General features: G+C 39.3%; 1 protein-coding gene across 1 annotated transcript; it reads right to left on the bottom strand.

Moving 5' to 3' along the window:
• Positions 1-1,585: 1,585 nt before the first annotated feature.
• On the bottom strand, positions 1,586-16,011 carry LOC126757564 (lipase 3). The gene is made up of 5 exons (XM_050471564.1): positions 15,574-16,011; positions 10,859-11,017; positions 4,218-4,302; positions 1,951-2,096; positions 1,586-1,884 (listed from the first exon to the last, which is right to left on the bottom strand). Exons 1-5 carry the CDS (start codon positions 15,994-15,996, stop codon positions 1,714-1,716), a joined length of 984 nt encoding a protein of 327 aa, XP_050327521.1. The 5' UTR covers positions 15,997-16,011; the 3' UTR covers positions 1,586-1,713.
• Between the last annotated feature and the right edge of the window lie 999 nt (positions 16,012-17,010).

Below are 17,010 nucleotides of genomic sequence, written 5' to 3'. Positions count from 1 at the left end.
CAAAAAGCATAACGGATAGAAGTAGTTTCATTGAGAACACCAACTGGTTTGAGCGCAACGACGACGACAAACGGGATAGCAAGGTTAGGAGGTTCTACGTAGTGCATCAAAATGGCGCACTATGAAGTAATTGAGCCCATGGTGGCAGCACTCCTACCTATCCAACCTTCAATACAACTCATTTCATATTTCGCTCCAATTAGGATGATGAGTTTGGCTACAACAACGGCAGCGCTAGCGACGCATTGCCGAAAGCTGAAAAGGTAAGAGCTAAGTCACCAACCAACCAGTACTTCATATAAAAGCATGCCACTACGATTAACAAGAAACTTTCTCAGAAATCAAAGGAAATAATTTCTTAGATACTTTTTACTATCTCGATATGTGGATATTATCCTTTGTGGTTAAGTATTTTCTTCCAGATTCGTACTTCTTACAGGCTTAAATTTACGATTAATGAAACATTTCATGATCTTAGATTTGTGCATGCATTATCTTGTTGAGCTTTCCATTCGACGGGACCAAAAATTTCCTTGGTAGCAAAAAATGCGTTATTCATGTCTGGCTATATGTAGTCCACCTGGTCCTCAAAATCGAAGAGTTAGGAGCTCCTTCGACTATTAAAATAGTCCGCTTCAAGATATGCTGTAGCGTTTCCGAAGTTTAATGTCTTCAATTGACTCAAAACGGTTTCGCGGGAGCGGTCGTTTTAATTTGCTGATTAGTCAGAAGTCTCACGGGGAAGGAATTTGAATGCACCACGCCTCGATAATCGAAGAAAACGGTCAACATAACTTTGATTTTCGACCTGCTTTGACGTGGTTTTTTCGGCTTCTGCTCACCTTTGCCACGATATTCGGGCGATCGATCGTCTGTTTCCGGGTCGTTAGCATAGATCCAAGACTCATCGTCAGAAATAATACGTGTCATGACATCCTGGTAGTCGGAAAGCATTGTTTCACAGTCATTAACGCGACGCTGTTTTTCGAAAAAATTGAGTGATTTTGGAACCAATCGTGCTTTCACTTTTCTTAAGCCCAAATAAACTTTCTAAATCGTTTCCATTATTCCTTCCGATATTCTAACGATGCCAGTAAGATTTCCGGCCATTAATCGCCGATTCTCAAGCAACAATTCCTTTGTTTTATTGACGTGTTGATCATCAGTTGATGTTGATGGCCGTCCTGGACGTGGTTCGTCGTCAACGCGTTTTCGACCCTTTTTGAATAGTTTGTACCAATGAAAAACTCTTGCTCGTGACAAACAATTATCACCGAAGGCCTTTTCCAACATTATGCATGTTTCGGCAGCAGAAATTTGATTCCGCACACAGAATTTAATGGAACCTCTTTGTTGAATAATTTCACTCCACGTAAAAATCCTCGAGGGCACATTATGTACAGTTGCTTTAGAAAGCCAAGCGTATACTAAACACCAATGATTATTTTGATGTGACATTTGGCAAAGATGTAACTGACAGTCATACCAATCTAGATAAAAAAAAAATCGACGAATAAGTTTTCGCGCGAAATTTAAATTAAAAAGTCTTACTATATTTTGCCCACAAAAGTACACTCGTATTATGCAAAATATTCCAAATTTATGGGATCTTTTTTTACGGTATGTTTATTTACAATTCATTCTTACAAATATGACTTAGATTCAAGTATACAAGTATAGTAATAAATTCTTATCGACTGGAAGTGTTCCCCATTATACGCTGGACCCACTTTTGAGCGTCACATTTTTTGCGTTATTAACAATTTTTTTGTAGATAAACCGTGGCGCCATAGACGAGTACAATAGGTCTATATGGTTGAAACCACGCAATTCATGTAGCGTATATTTGGCATTCTTCAGCTCCTTCGTGAGACGTATGGCATCCTTAAAAATTATGGAAAGTATCGCATTAATTTCCGACTGAACTAAACTGAAAGGATTTGAACTCACTTCTTTGGTCAGCAGTAAATCACGTGTGCCGACAAATAGGTGCAGAGGTACACGCACATTGCGTAGATTATAATCTGGCGGGATTTGGCGTTTATACTGCCGCAGATTTTCCTCCTTGGATTGGTAGTCATATTTTTGGAATTTACCTGTAAAAAATGGAATGCGCAGATAATTTCTCAAAATAATTAAATTTTATCGTATATAAAACTTAAAATATTAATTGATTTCATTAACTAATATTACTCTGTAACATTTGAATCCAACCTATAATTTAAAACCAAAATCTTGTTTGATAAGCTTTACAGAGCAAATTGTTTAATTAAAAGAAGAATTGTTTCATATCTTCTCAACTCGTCGAGCATCTCATCTATTTTTCTCTCTAAAACATCAAGTTAGGTTAGGTTAGATGACTAATCCCTCAACAAGGCGGAGACTGTTAGACTGTTATGTACAGTCCTTTGTGAAACCAGATGAAAAGCTTCTAGATATCAGCTATCGCCAAAAACGCCCTGAAACTATCACAAATCTGCTTATGTGTTTCATTTGTATTTTCTTTTTTTTTTTTTAGCTGGCTATCAAAAGCATGAGATCCGAGCTGTTTTCAGCATGATCTGGTAAAAGACGGGACATTCGAGAAGGAAGTATTGAGATTATTTTATCTCATCTTCTTCCAGACAGCTAATACAGCTGGTAGCCGGTGAGATATTCAATCTTACACCACTAATCCCGATCGGAGAACTTCTACAAACATTGATAGGTGGATCTTGGGTAAGAAATTTGTCCTGGGCCAGAAGGACCTTGCGACTGCACAGCTGCTAATTTTAGAACCCTAATAACGGTTTTTTTTTTCAATAGTGACGCCATATTTTTTCCCATTCTTTTGATTATTCTCTTCAGTAAAGTTTGCCATTTCATCATGGAAAGTTATACGATCCAACAACGAGTCGAAATTATTAAAATTTACTACCTAAATTCGGAGTCAGTAGTCTCATTTTTAAGAGCGCTACGCCCAATTTACGGTCGTCATAATCGTCCTCTCAGATCAACAATTGAACGTCTCGTAGAAAAATTTGAATCCACAGGCACAGTACAAAATGTTTCCGTTCGAGTGAGACAAAGAAGTGCCCGCAGTGTTGAGAATATTGCTGCCGCTAGCGCATCAATTGAGGAAGACCCAACTTAGTAACTCACACGTCGTTCTCAAGCGTTAGGCATCACTGTGACGTCGTTGTGGCGAATTTTGCGAAAAGATCTTGTTCTACGTCCTTACAAGATCAAATTAACGAAAGAACTGAAGCTTAACCACCAGAATCTTCGTCTGTTTGGAATTGGACTGGGCAACAACTTGAAAATTATCCGGATTTTCATCGAAAAATCATGTTCAGCGATGAGGCTCATTTCTGGCTGAATGGTTCCTTCAATAAGCAAAATATGCGTTTTTGGTGAGGCAGCAATCCACACGTACTCCACGAGTCACCATTTCATCCGGAAAAAATTACGGTTTGGTGAGGTTTAGGAGCCGGCGGTAAGTTTCTGTGAATGATAATCGTGTTCCATACATAGGTAATGGCATCGAATGTATCCCAAATGGTTTTTGTTTTATTTAAAAAAAACTTTTGTAGCGCTCTTCTCTTACAGTTATTTATATCCATACGTAAATTATAAAAATTGGAACGAATTACAGTTTTATATAATGGATTGTCAAAAAAGTTTTGCGGTGTTTTTATTGAATTTTTTTTTTATTGAAATTGAAATGAATTTTTGATGACTCATGCCCAGCTCTTGACCGATGCTACGGCTGCTACTATGCCGGTCTCTTTCGACCAATTCAGCGATTTTATCGCATTTTTTGACGACCGGAGCGTGGCGCATCTTCGACCACCTCTACACCAGAACGAAAACGTTGAAACCATCGTTGTGCGGTGGAAATGGAAACTGTATCGGGTCCATAAACTGCACAAATTTTATTGGCGGCTTGAGATGCTATTTTGCCTTATCGTAGTAGTACTGTAAAATATGTCGTATTTTCTCTTTATTTTGCTCCATGTTTGCGACGCTATAACTCACGAACGACTTAAAAGAAACGACAATCAAATCAAACACGCGTGAAATGAGCTTTCCAAAAAGGTATAGCATGACCGATGCGACGAATAAAACTAGAACTACGCGCTTTCAGCGCCAACTAGCGAAAATACCGCAAGACTTTTTTGACAACCTAATATCTAAAACTAGGGCGATGCTGTCCAAATTTTTTTTATTATGCTTACCTGTTCTTATAAGTTGGCCAAAATGCTTGAATTGATTTCTTGAAATACCAGCTGGAGTCGTCTCGAGAATTCGTGGAAAGAGACTCTGTTAAATAAAAATTATTTGTTGTTAAATTAGGAATGGTCCACGCATTTATAATTGAAACTTCAATTTCCAGAGTTTCAATTACAACCGAGTATAAAAACTATCATGAAACATAATACTTACATAAATTTATAAACAATGCTATATAAAAAACAAGCTTTGTAAACTTTTAGGGACAGGATTTTCAAGGAATTGAACTTTAATTGGATATGACAAGCTCTTGACGGAATAAGCAGGTGTTCAATGTACTACCATATCGTAATTACTCAAAGGCAATGTGATTCGTTGGGTTGAACCCATTGACTGGAAATGACTGGATGAAATTGTTAATGGTTCCTTGATGATGAATAATAGCGTAATTTTGGAATGAACTCTCGATGTTTTTAGAAAACAGTTTCTCTTGAAGCAAGCGACTACAAGGTTCTTCGAAAACCGGTGGGATATTGTGGGAATGAACTTTTGATGTTTTTATAAGACGGTACCGCTTTAACCAAGTGGCTCCAAGGTTCTCAAATAAAACATTCCAACAGAACTCTCCAAGTAGGAGTTTGCTATGCTTTTTAACAAGAATCTGAAACAGCCAGGGTCTTCTTGTAATGGTGAGGAGTATGGTATTCTGGCCAAACTTTATGTATTTATTCATTTTTGATTTACTAAGTATATGCGGAAATATTGGATGAAGTAGTTTAAGACCGGCCGGACATACCGTTGACTTGCACATAGCCAACATCTCTTTGCTACTGCTTTATGTGCTGCTAGCCAACTATTTGAGGATTTTGTTGCGACACGGTACTTTAGTCATATGAAGAAACGTAGAATCATAGCTTAGGTACAGTAGAAGGCTAGATTCACAATCGATGGATCTCACTGGATTTCCGTCTTTTGTGTTACCCAAAAACTTCTCAAAGTGCATCAATTCATAGATCGAGGAAACATTTTGAGCTCACCTCAAATTTATTATTAAGACGGTTAATGTCATGCCCAGCCACCTCCCTAAGTTTTTCATAGCTGTGTCTACCGAGGTATTTCAATATCATTCTGGCCTTCTACCATACAGCTTCTACAGAAAGCGTCTGACAAAATAGACAGACGTTGTGCGGGGCTATGCTGTCCAGAGGTAGGAAGGTAGAGTGGCTGTCTGACGACGCACCATGGCCTTTAGGAAGCCCATTCTGAATCTGCCGGGACTAATATTCCTTTACTCTATTGTCTCTTCTCTGAACCTCCCCGTGCTTCTGATGAAGATCAACAGCCTTGCATTCACATAGAAGATGTTTTACTGTCTACACATCTTCTACCTCCTGACAACTTCTAGAATAGTCATTGTATGATGTCTGCCAATTACATAGTGGCATAAGACGGCGTTTAGCAGCCGAAACAAGCACAGGTCATTTCTAGGCCGCGTAGCTAGCCTCTAATTACACTGGGTGTCAGGTCACATAGAAGTCGAGTGCAATGAAATGGTGGATGAGTTTGCCAAGAGCCGAAATTTGCAATACTCCTACTGGCACTGGAAAAAAGGGAATGTAGAAATAAGATTGGAATATTCCCTGACCATAGTCTGGTGGGTGCAGACTCCTGCAGAATACCGTAAAGACTGCAGGAAATGTCAATAACAATTCACCGGTGAAACAGTGAAGAAACTCTTGTCCATTTTTCCCGAATTGACAAAGCTACGCTTTAAGTATTTGAGGGCGAAGGCATCCACTTCATCGCAAAGAACCAAAATTGGTCTACGCGTAGCTCAGTGGTATGTTGCAATTTTTAAAATGGATAAAAATATCGAACAAATAATTTGTCTCAAATTGTGTGTTTCTAACCAAATTTCGTGTGCGGAACCGTTGCAAATATTGGAAAATGCTTACGGTGATTCAGTTTTATCAAAAACAAAGCCCTCAATATTTCTTACGAGTCCGATTTTGGTGGATATTTTGGGTATGCAACGCGTTCTTGCTCGACTCTTCCTGATTTTTTTCAAAAACAGTACCGTAATCAGCTCTCTTTGGACATGCTAGATCGTGGGAATTCCGATCCCACATTATAACTGCCGATGAGACATGATCTTATGAGTTTGATATGCAAACAAATCAACAATCGTTGAAATGGAGGCAAAAAAAAGCCGAAACCAAGAAAAGTCGCCAAAGCCGCTCAAAAATTAAGATGATGTTCATTGCTTCTTTCGATATTCGTGGTTTGGTGCATCATGAATTTGTTTCGGAGGGTCAGACGGTCAATAAGGACTTCTATTTGGCTGTATTGAGGTGTTTCCGTGAGAAAACGGCCAGATTTGTGGAAGAGCTATTCATGGACTTCAGACGATGATAATGTACCCTTGCATCGAGCCACGATTGTGACCGAATTTAAAGCCATTTTGGTTCCATAGCAATTGTATTTAGACCACTCTTCGAGTAACCCACAGAGGTTTCAGCATAAACTACTGTTAGAAAATGTTTGTAAAATAAATATTGTGTACAAATTAAAAAAAAAAGAAAACTAAAACAAACAAACTCAATGTATATAAACCGTTACGAAATCATGCCTTGCTATACATATGTACATTCATGTAAATATATATGTTTGTTTGTGTGTTTGAGTTGTGAAAGTGAACCTTTTGTTTTCATATCCGCTTCCGTTTCCGCGCTACCTTTCCGGCACAACCTTGCTGGCGTTGAGACGGTAAATTTACAATTTTATTGCCATTTAAAGTTGAGTGTGGCTCTAGGGTAGCAAGTGTGCTCTCTCCAACTATTAGCTGCATATGCTCATGCCTGTATGTATGCTTGTGTGTGTGTGTGTGTGTGTGTGTGTGTGTAAGCGTATGTGGGAAGTGCAGGATTATTCTAATCTCTGATGTTCACTTGTGTATATGCTTCCAAAGTGCACGCTGTCATTTTTATTGTCATTTATTGTGCTTTCGTAAAGTTCCTTAGTTACTTTTTTTAACGATGAGCTGTTCGCTGTTTTTGTTTTTCTTAACACGTTGTTGTCCAACTTGTACGAGTATTTGAATGTTAGCGAGAGACTGCCACAACAGGAGGAGAATACTTTGTAATACCTTTGTGAATTTAAACAATTTAAGAGTTGATGCAACATATCTTGGAAATTATCGTAGACAAACCGGCTTTGTGGTTGTGAAATTGAAATTTTCATCGACATTTTTGTTTTGTTGAAGTAGTTTAAAGTAGTTGTGAATATACGTTACATAGTTTAGAAATTTACTTTCAAAATGTTCTGTAAGTTATGAGTATGGAGGATGGAGTCATGTGTAGAAGTTCACGCAAATGAGGAAAGTTCTCTGATCGCCATTCGCTTAGGAGTGGCCTGAAATAATTCTTTTTGGTCTTAGACCAAGGATCCTTTGAGTAGCCATAGAACATCCGTTTGAAGGCGAGCTAAAGTGAGAAGACGAACCATCTCTCTCCAGGGTCGTGGACGGGATTTGGGACCCGCCACGTAAAAAACACTACCAATGAAAAGTAAAAAAACAGCCTCGGAAGAGGAACCTCCTTTTGATGACGGCCATGGCAAACGCACTAAGGACAATGATTTATGACGATTGGAATGTCCGGTCCCTTAATTGGGAAGGTGTCGCTGCCCAGCTGGTTGATGTCCTCGTAAAAGTAAAGGCTGACGTGACCGCCGCCCAAGAAGTGCGATGGACGGGAAAACGACTGAGACGTGTAGGTACTTGTGGCATTTACTACAGTAGCCGTATAAAGAAGCGCAAATTCGGTGTGGGATTCGTGGTGAGAGAGAGACTCCGTCGCCGAGTCTTGGCACTCACCCCGGTGGATGACCGTCTAGCTACAATCCGCTTCAAAGCGAAGTTCTTCAACATATCGCTGATTTGTGTCCACGCTCCGACGGAGGAGAAGAAGCTTTCTATGAGCGCTTGGAGTCAGTAAATACAGCCTCCATTATAAAACAAATGGCTGATTGGCACGTGGCCCCGTCTTGTTGGATCCACATGTTGTCAAGATCAACTTTTTGCAATTGCGGTCATAAAAAGCTGGCTTTCATCGATCTATACCGTTCTCTATTGACAGCAACGGTGTCAGCAGCTTCATTTCGAAAGAGGTACGAACCGATGATTCCATCAGACCAAAACCTATACCAAACCGTCAATTTAGGTCAATGTAATGGTTGTTCATGAATAATTTGAGGATATTCTACGCACAAAAATCAAAAATTTTGTTTATTTACCGCACCACTCAGATGAAGGTGAGTCTCATCGGACTAGATGATTTTCTTAAAAAAATCTTTAGCGTTTCAAGTTGTTCCAAGGCAAAATCAACAATTCACGACGTTTAGGGTGGTCTGATGGCTTCAGTTTTAGAATGAGAATAATTTCATACGCATGCAAGGCCAATATCTTTCTCAAAGTCCGACACGTTGTGGTTTGAGACAGTCCCAATTCTTGAGAACGGCTTCAAATCGTCAAAATACGGTCTTTAGCAACACTTGCCTGAACGGCAGCAACATTTTCATTCATTCGAGCGGTTCCTTGTCTTGAACATTATCGACGAATCGCGAGCACACAATGAAAAACAAATTAAAGATAATGACATATTAAAAATGGCCGTAACGACACTTAGAACTCATATCATCCCTATTGGAAAACAAGGTACAACAAAAATGGTGGTAAAGCTTAAGCAAAGCGGATGAACTTGAACTTTTAGAAATACTTCTTCATCGAGAAAAGTTTAGAGTTAAGTAAAGTAAAGTCACAGGGATTATCCAAAATCAAAAGATCTCACTTGGACGGATACTATTCGTGCATTGTGTTACCCGCAAACACCAAAAGGTGGATCAGCAGGTCCTCATAGATAGACGAAGCGTTTTGAGCACAAATTTATTAAGACGCTTAATCTCAATCCCAGCAACTTACCTAGATTCACCAAAGGTACATATGTCTAACGAGATTTTTTCAGTTTGGCAAAGAGCGTCTGACAAAATATTTAGGAGCATCGCGTATAACTCTATTGGATAGTGTTCAGTCAGACCACCGATAACACCGGAGGGATTGCATTTTCTAAGAGGTGCTGATTCGAATGATCTTTTACAGTAACCTCTGGGTCTGAAGTTTCTCGCACAAGTTTTGGTTGTTGACCAGGGCTTGCTGAGCTCACTGGAGATCCAAAGGACCAACACAAGAAAATATCGGAAAACCGACTCGACATCAATCGATTGTAATTAAGGATGTACTTCGTAGCAAACTTGGGATCAAGCCTAGATTTTTGATCAGAAGGATTTCGCTATGTGTGTGGTGGGATTGACAGGGAATTATCTAAGGGGAGCTGCTCCCCTACTGTCAAACTCACAACTCGACCCTCTACCGTCAACAGTTGGAAGTCTGAAGAAATCAATCGCGCAGGAGCGGTCAGCTTTGACTAAAATTGTGTTCAATCAGAATAAACGCGTGGACAGTGACTCTCCATAAGTTCCATGAGCTTGGTTGGAAGATCCTTATCCAGTCATCCTATAGTCCGCATCTGGCAATAAAACTACCTGACTTGAAATGCTGAGCTAATTCACTTCTCACTAAATGCCCTTTGTCCAAATTTAAGAGCGCATATTTGAATACAAGATTAATGCAATCTAATATAGAGGGCAACCGACCGAAAGGAAAACTGTTCTGCATGCTAGGATGTAGATGTGTTTCGGCCTTTGTGCTCTACCTTTGAAAATCTCAAGTGCATTTACGCCATGGATTGCCGAGCGCTTCAAAGTTAGACACATAAAAATGCAAATTTTGGCAACTTTCTCGCATGCGACCACAAGTAAAATTAAAACGAATACCTAAAATGAAATCGACACCAAATATATAACGGTTTTCCAGAGTGAGCAATAAAAAACTTTCGGTTACGGGAATTTATTTCCTGCGTAAAGATGTGAATGTGTATGTGCACTCGTCTATATATGCCCTGTGAGGAAAGACACTGGTTCCTAGTTGATGGAGAATGATTGCAAAATTGATGTACTATAAATGATTTCGTGGATTCAGCGAAGAGAGTTCCGCCATTTATATTTTAAATAATAATAATTTACTTTACTTTGAACGGGGGAGTATTTAGTTTGCCACGAAGTTTGTAACAACCAGAAGTAAAAGTCGGAAATCCTATAAATATAACAATATCAGTTCGATTCCGATTTAGGACACAATGGACCTTAGGTTGCGGTATAGTCCTCATCTATTTATCTGATGAGCTGAGCCAATTTACTCATGCCCGTCTGTCTATCAATACACACGCGAACTAGTCCCTGACTTTTTGAGATATCAGTCTGAGATTTTGCACACATACTTTTATCTTCAAAAAGCTGTTCAACCATGGAAACCGTTCGGTCAAAATCAAGTGCTTACATGGGCCAGTTTTTAATTGACAAAATATCTTCAGGAAATTTGACACAGCGAAATTAAACTATAAACTTTCGCTTTGGCTTGCATTTCCCTGATGGGTTTGTACTGCACCGTCTGACGCATTTTTGGAAGGTGCTATTATTTTAATTCTAAAATAAAATATCTATAAAATTAAGGCTAGCTTATGGGCATACTCACACGATCCATTTGGTATTCGCTGAAGCCAACCGTGAGAAATGTAAACAGCAGGCAGAGATTCTGTGTGGGCGCATCTTGGCTGCAGAGCAGATGTCCACCCAGTTGATTTAGGGCGGTCGATGGAAAAAGTTCGTATAATCCCAAATGATTTAGCAGCACCTACGAGTCGTGCGGAAATGCATACGATTGTACGTACATATGTATGCAGGTATATTTATAGTTGCGTTGTTCCACAAAAGCCGAAAATTGCCGGTGAATGGTGTTGGATTTGTGTCGTTGTTGTTGGATAACGGTAGTTGGTGTAGTTGTTGTAATTGTTTTGCACATTTGTTTTTTTTTTTTTTTTTTAACGAATAGATAATATCAGCGAGTAACGAAGCAATTGCAGGAGTAGAGATCGTGGTCCGGATGTAGAGCAGACAAAATGGAGATTATAAAAGAAGAGAAAAAGGAAAAATCAATATTCAGGCAATTTTCTCTCAAATATACATAAATAAACAAAGTGAAAATGATAAATGCGTTACTCAAGCTATTGAAAAATTGTTTTAGGTTAAGACTAATTCTCTTCAAGTGTACTTTGAGAGAGATTTAGGGATGTTTCTCGAAGGAGAAACGAAGATAATATTTTATAGAAACTAACGGTATAAATGTCTTTGGACTACATATTTTTATGAATTTATATATATAATCTGCAGCTTTTTCAGCAAAAATCAGCCAAAATAAGTCGGTTTCCTATATTCTGGCTTCCGTTATAAAACAAAACCGTTACTCATTTTTAGGTTAATTTCCTTAAATTTTATAGTAGACGGCTTGGATTGGAAGACACAGTATTCAAATAAAACACATACTTGTATAAATAAAGGGTGATCCATTTCGGGGTTCCCCACTATTTTATGGACAAACCAAAAAAAAAAATAAAATTTAATGGGCAAGGTTTATTATAGAAAGAACATTTTTTGGCATTTATTTTTTGAAGATTAGCCCTTTCAAATGTTGTCCGCGGCTGCGTCTCAGATGGTTCATCCGTTGAGTCCAATTTTCCAATTTTCGTTCGAGCATTTCGACTGGTAACTGGCGAATGACACGCGTGATGTTTTGCTCCAAGGCCTGAATCGAAGCGGACTGTCCGCATGGACTGTAGACTTTGCATACCTCAGAGGAAAAAGTCTAAAGTCTAAAGGTGTGATATTATCCGATCCTGGTGGCCAATCGACCGGCCCAAAACGGGCTCTCAATAAGAGCCAAGATAACGAGTATCAGTTCCAGGTATCAAATAGCATAACGGTTACAATCCCACCGGCATCATTTTTGAGGAAATATCAGCTCACAAACCACACCAAACTCTTGTTTTTTTTCTGGATGAAATGGCAGAATCTCTTCAGGTTGCTCTTCGTCCCAAATGCGACAATTTTTCATTCAATGGGTGTGTATTGAGCCAGAAATGGGCATCATAGCTGAACAAAATTTGGCTCTAAAAAGGCTACAGTTCTTGCAGAAGTTGTGTTTTGTACGCTTTTACGCCAAGTCGTTCAATACGTCAGTCCGAGTTGCTGCGAATGGCGCTGAATCGACTATCCACGGTCTTCGTGTACACTCTCAGCTATGGCTGTTATATTTCCTTCACTGCATGCTGGACATGGTCTATTCAGTCGAGTATAATCCAATAATGAATGCTGGGTCTCAAGAAGGCCGATGGTGTTGCCAGTAGTGCGCTCAGCAGGCTGATTATGTTGACATAAGTTGAGCGAAGCGCGCGAGAAACTTTTTTTACTCTTTCGGAACAAAGTTGAACGATCTGTAACCCTACTTGGATCACCCGTTATATAAATATGTGGTTCTATTGAGTTGCGAGAATGTTCGGATATATACACTAGAGCGGGTCGATTTACGGGGAGTCAAAAAAACGGAAAAATCGCGTATGCGTGAAATGTTCTACGGATCATTCTGAACAACTTTGTTTAAGAGATTATGGATCTAGAACCGGTTTCATGTAATCGGTTTTTGAGCCGAAGTGTTTTAGGGCTCACAAAAATTTTTACGTCAGCTTTTGAGATTTTCGAATGAAATATAATAAGTAGGTGGATTTTGATATTCTATTGATCAATTGTCGGAATCGGTCAGATCGGATAACTTTCTCTCATTTTTCGCACACAACCGATTATTCTGATTTTTAAGCTTCACCTTAAAAATCGCTAGATCGAAATCGGTTTTTGACCCATAGTCTCTTTGGCAAAGTTGTTCAGAATGATCCCTGAAACATTTTCCGCCAACGCGATTTTATAGAAAAAATAATCGACCCGCATTAATATACACATGTACATACATTTTATGCATATATGTATGTATGTATGTAAAGGTGGCTGAGTTGCTGCAAAATTTATGTTTGGTTTCGTTCTTTGTTTCGAAACTCAGTATTAAGAGCGATATTACTATGGATAATGGCCGATGCACTCGTATCGCCATGAGGATTAACAATGAGTTATATGAGGGAGAAACACCACCTATTATGTATGTGCACATGTGCATGCACATAGATAGATTTAATAGGTGATATACCGAGGTAGATACAAGCGAATGTTTAAATTTATTCAGGTAGGCTAAAATGAAGCTATGCTACTCTCAAACGGACTAACTGCGTTCCCTAACTTATAATGGAAAGTTGTGATGTATAAAGTCTAGGGGAAGGAAAACTTTTATTTTTGCTTTGATTTGTAGGTTTTATATAGTAAAGTTAGAATGAACCTATTTGTTCAAATTTTGCAACGTATTGTTCGATAACCAAAAAAGCTTTAAAAACAGTTAGTAAAAGCGTGGTGGATGTATAAGATGGAAAACTACCGAAGTTTATGGTGAGTCACTTAGCAATGCGTTTGACCTAATGACTGTTGAAACAAAATTAGTCATGAAAAATGGCTGCTCTGGGTGATTGCCTAAAAGACGGTCCATTTATGATATTTCGGACTTAAGACCAAGTCATATGGAAACCTGCCTGCCGGAACAATAGCATCAAGCGAATCTTTTATGAGGAAAGTGGTCGAAACTTTGTTTACCAAACATTACATTATTTCTTATGCCAAGCCTCGAACCGAAGTCGTAGGGACACCACTGCTAGTTAGTGAAGAAGAAATATTGGCCATAGCCGGAAAAATTAATAGCAGGAAAGCGCCTGGATTTGATGGCATACCAAAGAGAGCCTTAAAGGAAGCCATGACTTTGAAACCATAGTAAGAAACTGCTTGGAGTTAGCAATCCAGAAGGCTGGCGGATTATCAGAATGACAATATGGCTTTATGAAAAAGAGGTCCACCATTGACGCACTATGCGATAACGGAGATACTGCGAAATGCGGAGTAAGTGGCATGCGATGGAAAGGCGGAACAAAAAAATAATGTGCCCTGTTCAACCTGGATGTGAAGAATGCCAAGGCTCTGTATGTCATATACGCTCCTCAATATCTTATGGAAATTTTTATGAGCTATTTTGAAAACAGGCGACTATTATTCGATACAGTTGAAAGCTACTCTATTTCAAGTGGAGTACAGCAAGGCTCGGTACTAGACCCCCTTCTATGAAATGTAATGTATGATGGGGTGCTAAGGAGACAGCAACCGAAAACCGTTAAATTAATTGCATACATAGACGGCCTTATTGTGGTAGCAGTGGCTAAGCACCTCGATGATCTCCGGAGTAAATGCAATGAGTGCATAAACGGTCTGCGCCAATGGTTCTCCTCAATGAGTTTAGAACTTGCTAAGCAATTGACAGAAGTCTTGCTCATATGTACTAGAAAAGTAGACGAAAGTATATCTCTCACCATAGGGGAGTGCGAGAATCATTCACAGCCACACCTAAAATATGTGGGAGTAATAGTCGACTCAACGCTCAAATTTAAGGATCACCTAGAATACACTGCAGGTAAATCGTATAAAATCCTGAACGCAAATACTAAGTGGACATGCGTGCTTTAGAAGCTACCTATACAGATTCCAGCACGACATTAGTCCAAATTGACGGACGTGTTCAGAGTGCATTGAAGACTCTGAGCAGCTTCAATCATGAAAAAATTGAGACATATAGAGCAGAGTAGGCGTCCGTCAGTCCGTGCCATAGTCACGAAGAAAAACTTAACCAGGTGGTTCCGTGGGAGAGTCTGGAGTTGGGAGGAGGATTCACAGATGGAAATTAGATCCAAAGATTTTTTTACGAGGGTTCCATCCACACAACGAACTTGCTTTTGTATTCAGCCTTAATTAATTGGTTCCAAACGCTTTCTTGAGCAATATTCAGCTCTAGGGTAATCGAAGAAGTACTTGACGGCAGTCCGACTCAACGGTTTTCAATGTTCAGCTCCAGGGCAATCGAAGCAATGCTTGATGGCGGTCGGTCGGACAAGACGGTTTTCAATGTAACGGAACGGAATCAATGAAATCAAAATTGCGCATGATTGGCTGCTATAATATTAGAACCTCAAACACTTTTGCTTTGCTGAAGTCCATTTTAGACGCGAGCTCAAAAAATGCCGAGTCAAGCAATCTCAGATGTCTGGTACGTTTTTTTAGTACGAAACTCTTTCTAACGCCACATAGACGTGAGATACAGATTACCGAAGACCTCTATTGGAAAAATAATTGATTTTTTTCACTTGACCTTATACCTAATACATATGTATACCTTATATGTATATACATACGTATATTCACTATCACGCTACCAACCTCAATTTCCTCAATTTTGGCAGTCATTATCTTAAACGGTGGACTGCGTATGTTTGCCAAAAATGCCACCGGCGCCAGCAACGAAGCCGATGCAAATTTCTCATTATACTCTGGTCGCTCCGATAGCAGTACAAAGAACACCGTAGACCCTTGCGAATGGGCGACAAAGTGCACCTGCTGCTGTCCCGTCGTCATGCGTACATAATCCACAATAGCTGGCAAATCATAATAGCCAATCTCATGCCAGCTAAAGTTCCAGAAGCTCGAATTCGATGAGTCCATGTGCGAGTGACGCTTGGAGTAGGTGGTGCCGCGTGCATTCGCCAGCCACACATCGTAGCCCTGCTCATGCAGTATGCAGCCGAGCGAGCGTTTGCGTCCAGGCAGCACGAAATCAGCTGCTGAGCCAATCAGGCCATGCATGAGTATGAAGGGTGGATATTTCTGTGTAGTATTTTTTGGCGGTATACGATGCAGCGTCAGCTCATAGCCATCGGCAGTGCGCACCAAATGACGCTCGCAGGCATACTGATTCGTTGTGATAATGCGACAAACGAGATCACTAGAAACGGCCGTGTTGAGCGCGCCAACGCTAAGTGCGCATGCGAGTGTTAGCAGGAGTGTCGATAATAGTTTGCGCATGCGCGATTGCATTAGCGGGAAACGCTTGAGTGATGCGACCATCGCGGCGTATGAGCAATTGTATAGTGTGGTGAAGAGTATAATATGTTAAGTTATATAATTAATAGCTTTTGCGGGTTTGATAACACACGATTTTATATATCACAATAATAAATTTATCACAAATCAAATCTTATGTTCCATAATTTTCAATTATGAGTCGAAAATTCTTAAATTTTTTTTTTTTGTATTTGAAATTCAATATATTTATGCTTTTATATAGTACAAGAACCGAAATTTTATAGTCTCTACCGTTACACCGTTTCACTACTTCACACTGCGCTGTTTTCTAGCCGACTGAAGACTCTTAAATTAGCCAAAATCTTTGTTAGTTCTAAAAATTGTCCGCGTAAATTTAATTCGTAAAATTTCAAGTTCAATGTCAATCAAGCGCTTTCGAAAAAACGTACGCTTAACGGCTAATCATTTGACAAAACAACAACCACAGCGCGGAACAAAAGACGCTTGCGCAAACTAATTTATGCTTTCGCGCTTCCGCTTCTTCGCGGAATCTTGCTCAAATGCTAATCTCGCTTGTGCCATGGAGTGCCAATGAATTAAGTCACATCTACATTTATGCTAATTAACTTTTTTATTGTAGAACTAGATGTTTCGTTTGTTTTGTTGTTATGGATTCTTCTAGTTGTTTAATTTTTATTGCTTTTGTAGGCTTTCCTGTTATTAATTTCAAATTACAATAACAATTTTAATGAACTTCCGTTTAATTTCTTTTTTTTTTTTAAATGCGTCTTAAAA

Source organism: Bactrocera neohumeralis, chromosome 4, assembly GCF_024586455.1.
Source record: "Bactrocera neohumeralis isolate Rockhampton chromosome 4, APGP_CSIRO_Bneo_wtdbg2-racon-allhic-juicebox.fasta_v2, whole genome shotgun sequence".
In the NCBI taxonomy this organism is placed as follows: domain Eukaryota; kingdom Metazoa; phylum Arthropoda; class Insecta; order Diptera; family Tephritidae; genus Bactrocera; species Bactrocera neohumeralis.
Note: the sequence above shows the minus strand (reverse complement) of the source record. Positions and strands in the feature narration are given on the sequence as shown.

What these genes read in the sequence shown, in the direction of transcription:
- LOC126757564 (XM_050471564.1), bottom strand. Translation starts at nt 15,996, where the DNA reads ATGCATGGCCTGATTGGCTCAGCAGCTGATTTCGTGCTGCCTGGACGC. An exon ending in TGGCCAACTTATAAGAACAG is followed by an intron (nt 2,097 to 4,217) that starts GTAAGCATAATA and finishes CATTTTTTACAG; the next exon opens with GTAAATTCCAAAAATATGAC. An exon ending in ATTTACTGCTGACCAAAGAA is followed by an intron (nt 1,885 to 1,950) that starts GTGAGTTCAAAT and finishes ATAATTTTTAAG; the next exon opens with GATGCCATACGTCTCACGAA.